The sequence below is a fragment of the Lepidochelys olivacea genome (genome assembly GCF_965140295.1).
Source record: "Lepidochelys olivacea isolate rLepOli2 genome assembly, chromosome: 1".
NCBI classification, from domain to species: domain Eukaryota; kingdom Metazoa; phylum Chordata; order Testudines; family Cheloniidae; genus Lepidochelys; species Lepidochelys olivacea.
The window spans coordinates 201,123,549-201,140,603 of record NC_140411.1 but is presented as its reverse complement, the minus strand read 5'-3'; the positions used below and the strand labels follow the sequence as shown (position 1 = coordinate 201,140,603).

General features: G+C 44.0%; 1 protein-coding gene across 3 annotated transcripts in view; it reads left to right on the top strand.

Moving 5' to 3' along the window:
- TTF2 (transcription termination factor 2) overlaps positions 1 to 8,821 on the top strand; it is a 35,619-nt gene extending 26,798 nt beyond the window's left edge. Inside the window, exons 19-23 of one of the 3 annotated variants that reach the window (XM_084649206.1) lie at positions 645 to 703; positions 2,656 to 2,809; positions 5,212 to 5,294; positions 7,231 to 7,305; positions 8,093 to 8,821. In XM_084649206.1, coding sequence (XP_084505332.1) covers positions 645 to 703; positions 2,656 to 2,809; positions 5,212 to 5,294; positions 7,231 to 7,305; positions 8,093 to 8,237 — 516 coding nt within the window. In that variant the 3' untranslated portion in view covers positions 8,238 to 8,821. The remainder of the gene's footprint in view (positions 1 to 644; positions 704 to 2,655; positions 2,810 to 5,211; positions 5,295 to 7,230; positions 7,306 to 8,092) is intronic. The other 2 variants (XM_084649207.1, XM_084649205.1) reach the window with 2 other exon arrangements.
- The last annotated feature ends 8,234 nt before the right edge of the window (positions 8,822 to 17,055 follow it).

Below are 17,055 nucleotides of genomic sequence, written 5' to 3'. Positions count from 1 at the left end.
CCTCAGGGGTTCTCAACCAGGGGTATGCATACCCATAGGGGTACACAGAGGTCTTCCAGGGAGTACATCAACTCATCTAGGTATTTGCCTAGTTTTACAACAGGCTGCATAAAAAGCACTAGCAAAGTCAGTACAAACTAAAATTTCATGCAGACCATGACTTGTTTATACTGGTCTATACACCATACACTGAAATGTCAGTACAATATTTACATTCCAATTGATTTTATTTTATAATTACATGGTAAAAATGAGAAAGTCAGCAATTTTTCAGTAATAGTGAGCTGAGACACTTGTATTTTTATGTCTGATTTTGTAAGTAGTTTAAGTGAGGTGAAACTTGGGGTACACAAGATAAATCAGACTCCTGAAAAAGTTTCAGTAGTCTGGAAAGGTTGAGAGCCATTGCCTTAGCTAAACCAAATGTCTGTGGATTACTAACTCTCTTTAAAATAGCGTAAGTTTGTACATGAAGGCAAAATCAGATTTACAAAGTATCAGTTAACATCCCATGTAGCTACCTCAGGCAGATAAGTGGGAGACCTCACTTAAGTCTGGATTCAGCCTTTTCTGTGTATATCCAGTGGTAAAGTGCAGGCCGCCTTCTGGCTCCACAGCAAGTCGACTAACTTCTTTTCCTGCAGCTATCGCATCTCTTGGCTGAACTGAAGACCATCCAAAGTCACTCGAAATCCCAGAAGAGGTAAGTGTGGTAATGCCTCTCTTTCTGGGGTGCATTTTTGTGGGCAGGAGGAAGAATGGGTAAGATGATCAGATACAAAAACCCCTCGGAAAGTGAAATGTGGACAGTATCACAACATTTCAAACTGTTGGCTGTGTGTGAAAGCACGCAGAAAGCTAAAGAGGAGATTTTGAGGAGAGGAGACTTTGAACGTGGTTGGGGAACTAGATGGATGTGAATTCAGGGTTAAAGCATGTTGAGAGTCTTTGAGGCAATGTGAAAACCAGGTGGGCAATATTCTCCTGGGTATAATAGAATTATTTTGGTCATACCAAAGAATCTGGGAGAAGATACTTATAAAATTAAAACATCATGGGATGGGGTAAATCTGTGTTTAAAGTCAGAATTTCCCAAACTTTTGAAAGCTGAGCCCCACTTCAGAAAAATGAAAACAATCCCACCCCACTTCAGCCTTGCTGTGTTGCTGAACTGCTACAAATCTTAATGTGTAAGTCTTTCATGGCCCTCCAGCCAGTCCTTCACACCTCCCAGGGAGACATGTATCTCACTGTGGGAAATGGTGATTTAGGACGTGAGGCAAGGAGGTCTGGTGTGTGGGAGGACGCAAGACTGACACGGGGCAGGGCAGAATCTCTTTCAAATAAGCAATCTGATTCTCTCATGAGAGAGACCTCAGGGGGGGAGGAGCTCCCTGATCTATAACTTGTTGTAGATAATTTTCTTTATTACATAAGTGCCAAAGAGTGAGTATGGGTGGGAGAAGGGAAGATTGATTCAGTTTAATCCATAAGTGATGCATGTAGGTGTTCAGATCCCACAGTGCTGCGTGCCTCCTAAGAACCTGGTTAGAATAGAATGTAGGAGCAATTATCACAGGTCTTCAGAAATATATATTCATATGGTGAGATTAGCACCTGTGCTTCTGAATACCCGACTGGTGCTCCGAAGAGCTGATATAAATCTCTAAATGCAGGATTTGGGCATCCTATTAAATGGGTCACATATTTGAAAATACTGGAGAAACTCTTTGCAAGGGACTGTTCCAGAACCGTTAATGTTTGGTGCAGGCTGGGGGGAAATCTCCAGACTATTCTGTGTCAGAATAGTCTTGTGGAAGGACTTCTGACTGCTGTGAGAAACAGCTTGCTTAGTCTTTCTGCCTCAGAATAAACACACTGTGCTCAAATGGCCATTTGCTGGAGGTGAGGTTGCCATTCAGTCACCCCTTGCTCTTTGGTCAGGTTGTTAGTAAAGAGGAAGAGTCACTACCTGCTCTATCTGGAAACTGGTGTCTGGTTTGTTTTTTTTTTGTTTGTTTTTTTTTTTGACAATTTGTGTGCACAAAGCACACTCAGATGTATGAGGAAGAAATCAATTTATCTATGCCCAAGTGCTTGCTTGACTTCCAGGCACAACTGCCAGAATTGCACATGCAAATCAAGTGTCTGCTAGGTCTGATAATACAGTTCTGGATTTCTAGAATGCACAGCCTCCGTCACTGCTCAGATACCTCATCTCCATCTTGAATGTAAGCCACTTATAGCATAAATTTCCAGACAAGATCAGATGAATCCAGAGTGTGATTGTCTTGTAGGGAACACTGCAAAGCTGCCTTCAAAAAAGCCTTTCCAGTATAAGAATGACCTGCAACAAGCACCTTTCTACCATTAAATCCCCCCACTCCAAACAAACAAATCAAATCAAATCCAAAAACCTGACCTACCCCAAAAAGAAAAGAGAGCCAGATTCCATGACGTCCCTCATGGGACTTTGCTGTTGATTTTGGTGGGAAGCACTCCCATACTATGGTGAGGGGCAGCAGTGTTAAACCCTAAGATAGAGAAGATAAACCGATTTAATTCACTCTTAACGTGTCGGGGGCAAGACACGACCATAGTAGGGTTGTTACAATATCTGATGCTTGTTTTGGACTCTCTCTTCTCTCTCTCCAGCGTCATTGTGTCTCAGTGGACGAGCATGTTGAAGATTGTGGCCGTGCACCTTGACCGTCAAGGGCTGAAGTATGCTACGGTAGATGGCTCTGTCAATCCTAAACAAAGGATGGATTTGGTGGAAGAGTTCAATAACAATCCCAAAGGGCCTCGGGTATGAATTGGGATCAGGAAAGCTGTGTTCAATGCAGCTATTAATAGCTGGGGTAGTTACTTTTCTTTGACTGGATTTGTGGGCCAGATTCTATATCCGGCATCAAGATGTGTGTTCCTGGTGGGAGGGTGGAGCTGTAAAGGCCAGATGTCAGTAAATGGGAGCAGTTCTGGCATAGACACTATTTGGTGTTACGCTTGCTTTAATCTTCTGTAGTAAGAATGCCTGGCTCTCAGGCCAGTTAAAGGCTTGCAGGTACCCAATCGTACCAAAGCCTCTGTTAACATTAAGCTGTATCTGCAAGATTGAGGGTGTGGGGGGTAGGCAATTCAGATCAGGCAGAAACTGTCCCTATCTTACCCCGCTGCAGATTGATGACGTAAAAGATTTATTGGGTCATACTCCTCCCAGGACATGGGAGCCATTGTAGGATTGTTTCCTACAGCCTCTTCTCCAGCACATGTGGTACTTCATGCAAAACCTCAGTTGTTCAGTGACCTACCACTGATTTCCGGAAAGGAGAGGGATGTTAGGCTCACTTACAAACAGAGCCAAATGGACACTACAGTATTTATTAGACTTCACATGCCAACCCAAGTCTAAGGACAAGAATGCTAAGTCGGCGGGGGTGGGGGAGAATTCACACTTCACCTCTGTCTAAAACGGAGTGACCCAATTGAGACATTTGTAACTGGCTCATTCAGATAGAAAAAATGTATCCAATGCCATGGCAGTTTGGAGATGAAGATTTCCGTCTCATCTATGACAGCTTCCGAAATTCGGTCTGCTGGGTAGTCTGAGTGCAGGCGGAACTTTTCTCCGTGCACGTGGTTGTGTTTGTTTTTTTCCTAAATGTTTTGTGGAGGTTTCTGCAATTCAAACTGGACTGGCTGTTCCCTCTAGAGTTAATCCATGTTTGGAAGGGGCAAACACCACAGAGAATCTGATGACATTTTAACTAATCTAAGGCCATGTCTGCACTACAGCCCTTACAGCAGCACAGCTGCTGTAAGTTCTCCTGTGTAGCTGCTCTCTGCCAATTGGAGAGAGCTCTCCTGCCAGCATAGTTGAATCACCTCCAACAAGCAGCATTAGCTATGTCAGCAGGAGAGCGTCTCTCGCTGACATAGCACTGTCCCCACCGGCACTTTTGTCAGTGAAATGTATGTCAGTCAGGGGAATGTTTTTTCACACCCCTAATTGTCAAAAGTTTTACCCACAAAAGTGCTAGTGGAGACAGCCTTACTCAGTGGAGGTTTGGGAGAGCCACAGGCTGATATCTGCAAAATGGATCTTTGCTCCTTGCAGTTCGTAACCTCAAACTAAGAGGCACTGGGTCCCCTGATGGTGGAGATGTTAAAACAGTGCAGGATACCAGCTTCCCTCAAACAAGCAGTTGTTAGGTCCCCTGATCTAGCAGTCATCTCTTGATATCTACCATCTGTTGACTGTTAGTGTCTTCAGTGAGATGAGTTAGAGGAGGTATTGATCCATTTCCTAGTGCACAGGAGATCCACATTGCCAAAATTCACAAAATGGATGGTAACTGAACTTCCTTCACACTTAGAGGTCATCCCTCCCAGTCAGGAGAAATATAGTGATGCATGGGGGAAGCCTGCCCTACTGTTCTCCAGGCTGTACAATCTTCAAGATAGGTTCAGTCTCCAGAGTTGTCAATCCAATTTCTGCTGCACTAAACACACACAGACAAAGCAGTTTGTATAATCTTTGTCTTGAACCAAAATCTAGATTAAATGGGGCATTAACTTGTTTGTGAATGGACCCCTTAAAGCAGACAGATTATTTTACCTTTATATTTGCACTGGTGCCACCCCTATTGGAACACTGTGTCCAGTTCTGTTGCCCACAGTACCAGAAGGAAGTTGATAAGTTGGAGAGGGTTCAGAGAAGATCCACAAAATTATTGAAGGATTAGAAAACATGTCTCTTAGATTGAGCTCTTTGAGTCTATCACTATTTAATTTAGTTGAACAAAAAAAAAGGTTAAGGGGTGACTTGATTATATTTTATAAGTATCTACATAGGGAACAAATATTTAATAATGGACCCTTCAATCTATCAGAGAAAGGTATAACAGGATCCAATGGCTGGAAGTTGAAGCTAGACAAATTCAGACTGGAAATAAGGTGTAAATTTTGAACAGTGGGAGTAATTTATCATTGGAACAATTTACCAAGGGTTGTGGTGGATTCTCCATCACTGACCATTTTTTAAATCAAGATTGGATGTTTTTCTAAAAGATCTGCTCTAGGAATTATTTTGGGGACGTTCAGTGGCCTGTGTTATACTGGAGGAGATAATCACAATGTTCCCTTCTGGCTTTGGAATAGATGAATCTATGAAAGTAACCTGTCTTTCTGTCTTATTGTTCTTTGTTGAAGGTGATGTTGATCTCGCTCCTGGCTGGAGGCGTTGGCCTTAACTTGACTGGAGGAAACCACCTCTTCCTTCTTGACATGCACTGGTAAAGTGAGATGGAAACTTTGAGGGTAGACTGGCTCTTTACTTCAGCATGGGTAACTTGAGTGCTTACTTGAGAGAAGGATGTATCTGATTGAATGGCAGAACACATGCTCCTACTTTTCCATCCCTGAAATTACTTGCCTGTCAAGGCAAAATGTTTTTAAAATGAAACTTTCAAGAATAGTTCAACTCATGGCCAGTCTGACGCCCACTGCTGTGAAAAATGGCAGCAAAGCTCCACTTGGTAGCTAAAACAAACCATTAAAATGGATAAGAACAATACAGAGGATAAATGCTTCGTCTTTACCCTGGAAACGATTAGAGAGGTGCCTATCCCAGAAGTAATCTGTTCTGAAAATAAAAATATCTGAGGCTGGGGGGGGCTTGTTTTGGAACAAATGGATGTGTGATAGATTTAGACAGCAGCCAGTCACCATGACTGGAGAGCATACCTCCAAGAGCTCTGTAGGAATGTGAGAATGGAGTTTTGGAGCTACTAACGAAAATATGCAATCTTTCATATAGATCAGCTGCTTATATTGCAGGTCTGTAGGGGAGCAGTCATTCTAAACTGTTAGTAGAATTATGGTTTGTATTATGGTAGTGCCCAAAGGCCCCAGTCATAAATCAGGGCTCCATTGTGTTAGGTGCTTTATAAATACAAGAGAGATGATCTTTGCCTAAGACTAGAGAAGACTTTTAAGGAACTTTGAAGAGATCTAACAAAGTGAAGTGAATGGTAACTCAATGGTAGATGAAAATTTAATATTGACAAGTGCGAGGTGACATGCATTGGTACCAATAATTTGAACAACTCAGTCTTGTTGCAGGGTTCCAAAGTTGCTAACTGCTTGGGGGGAAAAGAACTAAGCTTGCCACAGTGACATCTAATGAAAGTATGCAGCCAAATGTTAGGATGTATAAGGAGTAGAATGCAGAGCAACCCTAGGAATATTAAAATTCTATTATGGAAGTCAGTGGTTCACCTTCCTCTGGAAGACTGTTCAGTTCTGGCCATCCCATCTCTTTAAAAAAAAAAAAAAAAAAAAATGGGGGCGGGGGGAATAGAGAAGAAATAGATGGGTTTCAGAGATAATTTACAGACTATGACGATGACAGTCTTGTAGATACCTAGAGATAAAAAGATTAGCAGCATAGAGAAAATCCTGTGTGGCGAGAGACTGGAAGGATTTGCACTCTTCAGTTTAGAGGGAAGAATGAGAGTGGATGCAGTAGAGAGAATCAATACAAAGAATGGTATAGAGAAGGTAAATCTGCCTGTCCCGTCTTACCGTCTCTCATACTATCTCTCACAAGAACAAAGGAGCAGTCAATGCAATTGAAAGACATTAAGAGTTTTGTTTTGTTTTTTTTTAAATATAATCTTCAGGATATAAGCCAACTACTAAGCAATAGGGGTAAGGAAGACTGTTATGGGCAGCTTATACTTTAACTGTCCACTAGAGTTGGTCAAACAGAGGGATATGTTTTTCATTGAAATATTATTGAAAAAATTGTCCCTTTTTTATATTAAAAATAATCAAGATTTATGAATTTATAACCAGCCTTATTATTTATTATGCAGTTTCTTGCACCTTCCTTTGAAGCACTTGGTACTGGCCATGGTCCGACAGAAAAACGAGACTAGATGGACCACTGGTCTGGTTTTTTCTGGTCTAGCAATTCCTGTGTGTAATGCAAGCAGCAGTGGGGAAGGTGGTAGACCTTCAGCAGGGGCGCAGGGAGAATCTGATTTGCAGTGCATTGTCAGGTATTCAGAACAGTAAGGGAGCTTGGGAGGAGGTCAGGTTTCTTGTACAGAGGGAATAAGCAGCATGCTGGGGCGAGGGACACATGAGCTGAGGATAGGGATGTTCTTCATTGTTTCTAAGATTAACAAGCCACTAGACTGTCTGAGCAGTTTTCTTACCTTGCAGGAATCCTGCACTTGAAGACCAGGCGTGTGACCGCATATATCGAGTGGGGCAGAAGAATAACGTGGTGATACACAGGTCAGGGTCAGCTGTTTTTAAACTCCCGAGTTAGCAGTGCACATGACAGGCAACAGCCTTGCAAAGTCTTGGCTTCCATGAGGGGTGAGATGGGTTTGCTCTGACGTTTGTTTCTGAACTTCAGGGCTGTGCACAGGATAGATATGCAAAAAGAAAAGGAGTACTTGTGGAATCTTAGACTAACCAATTTATTTGAGTATAAGCTTTCGTGAGCTACAGCTCACTTCATCGGATATGCCGTGTCATATGATTGTTTCTGGAATTTGCCTCCTGATTGCTGATCTGAAATTGTTTTTCAACAAGTCAAAGCCCAAGCCTGCTCTTCCCCTTTAATAGCTTGATGAATGCCTTGAGTCTCTCCACTGCTGAGTGCAATTCAGCCACCAGCCCATTTGCTTTCATCAAGACATTCATTATAAGGACAAACAAATATAGTTCCATGTGTTTAATATGGTCTTCAAACTCTTGATTCCATATGTGGCCCTCTATTTTTGGAAACCCTTAATATCAATAAGAACAATGATTCAAGGAGGGATTGGTCAGGGACTCAGATTTCTTTCCTTATAATTAAAAATTTAAGTTTCAAATTACAAACCTATAAACGTTTAGTAGGATAAATGGTGGTGGCTGCAGTGTGAGTCTGACATTGTTGGATGACAGGTGCTATAAAAATGATTTGCTCCCCTTTTCTTGAAAACTAGGCAAGTCACTGGAAGTTGAAAGGGGGTGGAAGCCTGAAATGCTGATGTTTCCAGAAATTAGGACAATGTCGTGCTTTGTGTTTTAGGTTTGTCTGTGAGGAGACAGTGGAAGAAAAGATTTCACAGCTCCAAACCAAGAAGAAAGATCTGGCTCAACAAGTGCTGTCGGGCACAGGAGACTCCGTCGCCAAACTCACCCTGGCTGACCTCAAAATTCTCTTTGGCATCTAACTGCCTCTTACAGCAAAGAGCTTAAACACGATCCAGTGCCTGGAGGAAATCAGGGAGTTCTCATCAAAGGGCCTGTATTTAAAGTAGCTCGTTCTTATGGGAGCAATAACTAGAATTGTTATAAAAACTGCTCCAGGAGGAGAAACTACGGGATTTTTTGAATTGTTTTGCATTCAAGTTAGAAGCACTACACAGTAAAAGACTAATAAAACTATACATAAATTGTTTTAATACTTCTGAGTCAAACTGATTCTCTGTAACTACAGTAACTCACTTAAAGTTGTCCCGGTTAACGAACGTTGCTGATTAATTAGAGAACATGCTCGTTTAAAGTTGCGCAACACTCCCTTATAATGTCATTTGGCAGCCGCCTGCTTTGCCCGTTGCAGTTAGCTGGTGGGGGCTTGGAACCAGGGTGGGCTGGCAGTCCCCCTATCAGCTCCCCGCTTCCCTAAGTTCCCTGGGTGGCAGTTGCCCAGCAGGCTATCAATTGCCGGCAGTTCATCTGTCCCTCCCCCCACTGCCATGTGCTGCTTCTGCCTTGGAGCTGCTCCCCGGAGCGTCCTGCTTGCTGTGGGTGGGTGGGTGGGGGTGGGGAATGTCAGGATGTTCCCCTCCCCCCTGCACCCCGCTTACCCCATCTTCCATAGAGTGGGGGGCAGGGCTCAGGACAGAGGGAGCTTCCTGGCAGCAGCTGCTATCTCAGCTTACTGATCTACTTAACAAGGCAGTGTACTTAAAGGGGCAATGCGCATCTCTCACACACACACACACACACACACACACACACACACACACACTGTGTCTGCTATGCTGTCTTCCCTCCTGCTATTTGTGCTGCCTTGTAGAGTGTGAGGCTACTTTAACAACAGTGAGTTAACCCTTGCGGGCTCAGCCAATTGCTAGTTCATCATTTAGCAGTAAGGCATTCCCTGGGAAATATCCCACCCTCTGACTTCACCATCTCAACCAAGCTTCACAAACATCATCGCTGTGTACCAGTATTAAATTGTTTGTTTAAAGCTTATACTGTGTGTATGTATGTATGTATAGTCTTTTGTCTGGTGAAAAAAATTTCCCTGCAACTTACCCCCAAACCCCCATTTACATTAATTCTTAGGGGGAAATTGGATTCGCTTAATATCATTTCGCTTAAAGTTGCATTTTTCAGGAACATAACTACAATGTTAAGTAAGGAATTACTGTATAGAGAAATGTGTAAACCCCCCGCTTCCCCCCAGAAATAGGACTAAAGAAGATTTTCATTTTTCCCTTATTTGAATGAGAGAGAACTTGAGAGCAAATGGGACAGAAGAAGAGGGGAGCAAAAAGGAAAAGAGTGTGAGGTAGGAAAGAGCAAGAGGGTGGAGAAGAGGATGGGATGAATGGGAAGGAAGGAAATATGTTGTTTTTCAAAGAAAAATACCAAAAGGGAAAATGATAGAAATGGGTAGAATGGATCAAAAATGGAAAGGGAGGAGGGGAATGAAGCAATAGAAGAAATCTTTTAAAAAGACAATTTTTAGCTTAACAAATGTTATTTATATTCCTTTGTACTTCTCAAGCAACTGTTTCATATCTAAGTGAGAGGTAGCTTCTCCTCCCTGCTAAAACACAATATATGCAAGTTGCAGGTGGCAGGAATTTTACCCCTTCCTTGGCTTTCAGTTACACTTGAAAAAGAAATCAAAATGAAATGCAAACTCCAGACCAGGCCTTCTCCCCAGGCTTGGATTCTTGCAGGGTTCTTCCCAGAGGACTGATCAAGCTACATCCTAGGTCCTTCCCACTTTATAGTTGATGCAGTAATAAGCTACTTGCAATAAAGTATGTTTGCTGTTTGTTTTCTACTAGGATGTCATCTGCTAAAGAATAGGGTTTTCAGGCAAACACTCCCAGCTTGTTATACTCATTCTTCTCCCACTCCCAAAGCCATGCACGCAGCATACACTTTGATTTCCTCTCGACAGCACATTTCTTTTGGGATTCAACTTCCAAGGACTCCTGCAGCCACCACCGCCACTTCTCGACAGGTGCCCTTACAGCCTGAAGAATTCAGGAGATTTTTGTCTTCACTTTTACCAGAGACATAGTTTATTTCTCATACCATGTAATAAGGGTGTGATGCTCAGGAGTGCTGGTATGAAACTGGGATTTCATTTCCTGTTCACACTCATCTCATATGGATGGGTCAAAGTGCTAAAAGATGAATACCGTGTCACATGAGCGTAGGCAATATCTATTGTCTCTCATGATCTCTGTTAGAAACTGTGTCATTTCTGGAGTGTGTAGGTTGGCTTTGGCTCAAGTCCTTCTCTAGACCCTTAGATTTCTAGAGGATCAGCCTGTAGAATCCTCAGAACCTATGAGGTACTAGGAAAGACTACCTCCACACCTGTTCCCTTATGAGATTTGCAAAAAATTGCAGTGCTATTCCATCCCACTTCACCCCAGAGCTGGGGGCAGGGGAAGGATATGTCAGTGGTTTGAGCATTGGCTTGCTAAACCCAGGGTTGTGAGTTCAATCCTTGAGTGGGCCATTTATGGATCTGGGCCAAAAATTGGGGATTGGTCCTGCCCTGAACAGGGGATTGGACTAGATGACCTCCTGAGGTCCCTTCTAACCCTGATATTCTATGATGGGGGCAAATGCTGGTCAGTTTTCACACACATTGAATGTGTGCCCATAGCTCCATTGATAGGGGAAGACCTCTGACCTGTCTGTAGAATGGCTGAGGGGTCACTGTAGGTTTAGGGCAAATGGCTTATGTGACCCCTCCTTGTATAAAGATCCTAAATCCCCTACAAGGGGCACAGCACATCTCTTGTTTGACTTTTCCAGAGTCTTCAGGAAAAATTTTTCTATTTTTCAAATTACACATGCTCTCTAGCAAAATGGGGAAATAGGGATTAAAATCACAGAAACTTGGAAAGTCCGATTCTATTCCTGCCAATATAGGGTCACAATGGTGTATTCTCCAGGGTGAACTAAAAATGTCCCATCAGGGAGGTTCCATCCCCTTCCCTGGAGAGGGTATTAACTAGTCTAATTGGCCTCACCTTTTAAAGGGACATTTCTGGATGTACGCACTAAGCATTCTTTTGTTACACTGTATCCTGTTCAGATTATTGGTTACCTTAACTGGGCTATTCTAAACACAGTGTGTGACGGCCCAGGGTGTACCTTGCTGGAAGCCTTGCAGGGCTTGAGCAGATCCTGCCACATCCCTCCTCTTTGAGGCCCCCTGCTGGAAGCCTTGCAGTCCTGCCATACCCCTGCTCAGAAAAAGGAGCAGTGAAGGTGGGTCCCCCAGGCTTGCCTAGAAAGGCTGCATGGAAGCAGGGTCAGGTAAAAGGAGCTGCAGGGCCTGAGCAGATCAGTTCCTGGCAGGGACCAGAAGAGTGAGAAAGGTGCTCCTTGCTGGAGCTCAAGGGAGAACCAGAAGATGGGTCCTGGTGACACTGGCATTCTGTGAGGAAGAACTTTAGCCCTGAAGTAAGGGTGAAGAGGAAGGGGCTATGTGGGAAGTGGCTCAGGGAATGCAGAAGCAGCAATGGAGTTAAAGGAAGCAGCACAGGCTAATATTTGTAGGGTCCCTGGGTGGGGACCCAGAATACTGGGCAGGCTCAGGTCCCTCCACCAGCCACTGGCAGGGTGGGCTAAGCGCCAAGAAGGGAATAAGACTTGTTTAGAGGCCCAAATGAAGGCAGGACTTAAAGAATCTCTAGGGAGAAAGCCCTGGGGGCAGTGCTCTATACCAGGACAGATACAGACTTAAAGCTAGCCCCAAAGGGGCTGAGGCTTGAGCCTAGAGACTGGACTAAAGACAGTAACAAGGGCACAGGGACAGACCCTTTTGGGCCTTTTACACCTTCGTGTGTCTTGTTTATCCTATGTGTGACTTAGGCAGGTCTTCAGTGGCTCAAGCCTCTAGCTGACAAGGTTAGCAACTGGCAGGGGGAGTCGTGAGCAGAAAGAGAGTGCAGGTTCACACCCAACTAACAGAAGGCGCTCAAGAGAGGTGAGTGCACTGCATCACACAGAGTAAGAATGATATAACTGCAGAATAATCCTAGGTTTCAGAGTAGCAGCCATGTTAGTCTGTATGTTAGTCTGTATTCGCAAAAAGAAAAGGAGTACTTGTGGCACCTTAGAGACTAAGCAATTAATTAATTCTGCAATTAATTCTAGTTATTTGTATCAGTGTATCTTTTCCTATTAGACATGTCAGGTCCTCACCTTCTCTTTGATAGAGGGCTCTGGCAAGTTTTTGGAAGAACAGAATGTGATGCTACATTAGGTGACAAAAGCCTTCAGGTGCAGTCAGAGCTATGGCTGATATCTGTAGTTATCTTTTCCAAGATGCGAAAGTCCTCCAGGCCCAAGAGACTTGAGAATGTGATGTTTTTAAACTGAAATATAACGAAATAAGCAAGCAAAAGAAGCAATCTTTGAATATCATTAAAGGAGCAGTAAAGAGTAAATAATGTTTGATGGGACTTGGCAATAAAGCTCAAATATTAACTTTTTAGATTATTTTCTCAGTAATGGTCATAATAAAACAGGTTTTTGTGTTAGAGGCACAAAGGGTAGGAGCAAGATATTTCTTTTCTAAAACTGTCACTAACACAAATGTCAGTCCATGTATAGGAGCCCTGGTGTTATCTAGATATTTTAATGAACAGTAGTGGAAAAATTATGAATGTGACCTTGCTTTCATTTTTTTACTATTACTTATAAAACAAAAGGCTGAATTAACTGCAGGTTTGAAATGCTCTGAGGGATGTGTTCATTTTTCTATCTACATTGTCCATAAGTGACCTCCTTTTGATAAAAATAAAAATAAAATAAAAATTCTGATAATACTCCCCTGGAATCTTTTTCTGCAATTAAGTAGAAATAATACAGAACACACTAGTCCATGCCAGGGCCACAATCACGAAAGGTCTTATGTAAACATTTTAAATCAGTACCAAATCTTACAGGAAATAACAATTTGCAGGTGGAAAGAGAAAAGGAGTACTTGTGGCACCTTAGAGACTAACCAATTTATTTGAGCATGAGCTTTGCAGGTGGCGATGACCAAATATGTGCCAGGAAGTGACTGGTTACTGTGTTTGAAGGATGAACTGAATCCCTGTTGCTCTGAATAGCAGAAAGTAGTCAATCTAGCCTAAAGAAAAAGTGCTTCCTAATTTCATTGAATGTTTCACATCCAAAGTATCTAAGTCCTGTGAGCTATAATCATGCCTGTAGGGTAGGGCAGTCAGCATGCCTGTATCTGTGTCTGAGTGACAAAACCAACCCTAGTATCTTCCATACTAGGAACCCACAATAAACTTTTATGTTTATAAAACGATACACATATACATTGTATGTTACTCCGGAAGATGTATGGAAATGTGTGAGAGGAGAAGGCAGCAAGGTGGCAGCAGCACCCAGAAATCTGCCCTACTAGAATTTGCTCCTGAGGGAGGGCGCTCAGAAAAAAGTACAGAGATCATCCAGGAATCTAAATACTAAGAAAAATATAAGTATCATGAATGATTAAGCATTTCTAACTGTAGAGCTGTCTGTTTTTTTCACAGCCGTCAGGATGGCCGAGCGGTCTAAGGCGCTGCGTTCAGGTCGCAGTCTCCTCTGGAGGCGTGGGTTCGAATCCCACTTCTGACAACATGCTTCTCTTTTCTTGAATTTGCTCTCTGAAGCAAAAATCTCAATTTATTCTAAGGTTTCAAATATTTTGACGATAAAAATCTGTCACTCTAGAAATGCGATTTAATATTTTCCTCCACATTCTTTAAAATCTGCACATCAAGAGTCTTTGGCTGAAGGAACTTAGTTGATGTAAATTAAGAAAAGTTGAAAAAGAGACAGAACTTTACTTTTAATTGTCTAGTCAATCTGAGCCAAGCAGGTGAGGTAGAATTTTAGGTTTCCCTAGCTCTCAGTTGGCGTTTTTATAACAGCAAAACTAGTAACTGTCTTCCTACAATGGCCAGTAATGGTGTAGTTGGGCCACAACTGAACCGCTAGTGTAGACAGTGCCCTGTGATTTTCACCAGTGACTCAGGCAAATCTGCTGATTGCAACCTATGTTGGCACTTGTACCATTGGTACATCAGCTGAAATATAGGTTCTCATTTTGCAGGGGCAGCTAAAGATGGTAGGACCAGCATGGAGAAAGTTGTCTCTGAGGGTATGTCTACACAGCAGTCAGGAGGTGCAATTGCAGATCAGGTAAGTATGCCCGAACTAGCTTCTCAAATAACAATAGCCGTGCAGCCCTGGCAGCAGGGTTGTACTTGGAAGGCCAGCGTGTGCTAAATGTGTGATTTCTGCATTAAGGGTGGATTGGGTGAAGTACTTCCTTATGTATGTTTGAAACCTCCTGCATACTAATTTCAGGGGCTGGCCCTGGGTGCTTGTGTTATGTGAAGTGAAAAATAACCCTTCCTGATTCCCTTTCTCCTCACCGTTCATGATTTAATCAAATAACAGGAAATCCACCGCAGACGGCATTGTGGCATCACTCCTGATTCCGAGCAAATCTACCAGAAGCAGCATCGCCCTCTCGAGAGCTGCACGTGGACGCGACAGGACCAGGCTGGAGAGCTCGAGTAGTTGTCGTGTAGCGCGAGTCGTGACCCCCTTGAGGGGTTTGATCCCGGGACGCGTTTTGGATTATCTGGTTCCAGCAGGAAAGAACATTTAATTTGCTTTTTATTTTGGAGAGCGCAAAACACAGTTTCAGTCCTCGCCTAGGTTCACAGTCCTAGCTTCACCTCACTTTCCTGTCTCGCCTTGTGCTTTAAGCTGTGTATATAGCCTGCTACGTCAGGAGGCAATATTCACAGCTGGGCACGCCCCTGCTGCTGCCTTCAGTTCAGAGCAAACCTTTGGCTAGGAGTCTAGATAGGAGAAACGTTATCTCAGTAACTTTTGGCTGGTATACAGGTGATCATCAAGCAGCGAAAAAGCTCTTCGGTATTTCGTTCTCTGGTTGTAGCTCAGGGTTTGCTTGAGTGCCAGCGAACACCTGACTCTCCCAGCCAGGGTCAGATCTGAAAATGCCTAGTGATGCAGCTCACCGCTGTTGCTTTGCCTTTCTATTGATGAGTACAGCAGGCTGTGAGTGGGGCGAGTCCCACCAGCCAGGGGGTGAGCCTTGCCTTTGTGCTTCTAGGGGGTTCTCCAGGCATTTGCAAACCAGAGGAAAAGAAGCAGGCTGGGGAACTGCTGCAATTTGAACCAAAAATCTCCCGTGTATTAGACAGAGGAGTGAACCAGCTAAGCCAGAGTGCCTAGTGCTGACTATACGGGCCACTGATTCCGATGGCCAAAGGATAAAAGCTGCCGAGCCCGAGAAATGTACTGGTTTTTGCACGTGGCTTTTAATTCCCCGTGCCCTTCCAGTAACTCCTCATTCTGTCTGCAAATGCCATTTCTGTCCCTCCGAGGTGAGCTGAGGGGCAGGCAGGGGTTTTCAACCCCTAAGCAGTGAGGCGGATAGGGTGATTGCTGCAAAGCAGCCAAAGGGGAAAAGAAGGTGACATTGTTAAAGGGGAAAATCAGACAAAGAACTCAGGCTGCCAGCCGGCCCAGGGACCTGAAAGGGTGAATCCGAGGAGTTATACTTTCTGCTAGCACCTTGGGGATTCCCGGCGGAGCTCAGATGCAGCATCTGTTCTAATGCCTCACAGTCTTGCTTTTGTTTTCCACTGAATTTGTGGGCTTCCCTTTGCCATCTTTGGAGAGGTTAAATTAACACAATCCTCCCAACAGAGCCTCTCGCCAGGACTCTTATTTTAGAGTGAAATTTTGTTGGTGTCATGAATGATAAATTTATTATGAGGATTTTGAGACAGGCCTCTAGACCTGCTTACTTCTGTGTCAAGGGCTGGAGGAAATAAATCTACAAGTAGCAAAAATGGAATTAGCTGAAAACACGACGTAGTCGGCAGGATTCGAACCTGCGCGGGGAGACCCCAATGGATTTCTAGTCCATCGCCTTAACCACTCGGCCACGACTACTTACTGTGTAGGGTTAATTGCTTCTTTCTAGGTGGTTAGTCAGGCACTTTAAGGGCCAAATCCTTCTAGTATTCCCCCCCCCCAGGCTGTATTAGTATATGGACATTAAATGCCCTGCATTCTAAACACCCTTCACTAAGCTTTTCTCACAAACCCTCACAAGAAAATTGGGCCATCTCCGGCTGTCAACCGCTATTGCTGTCCCCCAGCACTGTTGGTACCTCATTGTGCTCCCTCAAGTCGTGTGTGTGGGTTCATTTATTTCCTCAGAAACATGGTCTCCAAAGCGTTATTGAAATGTTCGACGTTTAATAAAGTGACCCAGGAAATCCTTACCCAATGGCACAGAGACGTCAACCTTGACCCCGCGGGAACGTGCCTGGGACAATGTTGCTCTCCTGAACTACACACAGGTGAAGACAGGTCGTATGGCTGGCCGGTTAGCTCAGTTGGTTAGAGCGTGGTGCTAATAACGCCAAGGTCGCGGGTTCGATCCCCGTACGGGCCACGCATCTTTTGCCCTTCTGCCACTCGCCCTTGCAAGGAAGGAAGGCAGGAAAGCCTCTTCGTTTACCTTTCGGGACTGGAGGGAACAAGCTCCTGCGTGGAACAAAAAGGACAAACGAAAGGGTACAAGTGCCTCAGCTAGCACAGGGGCTCGGGCAGCATGTACAGTGCCAGCTTAGCCCCTTCCCGCCACGGCAGCTGGAGGGCCCCTGGCTGTGCGGCCGGAGGTGCAGTGGGCTGGGCAATGTCCCCCTTTCCCCTCCGAGTCCCAGTTCC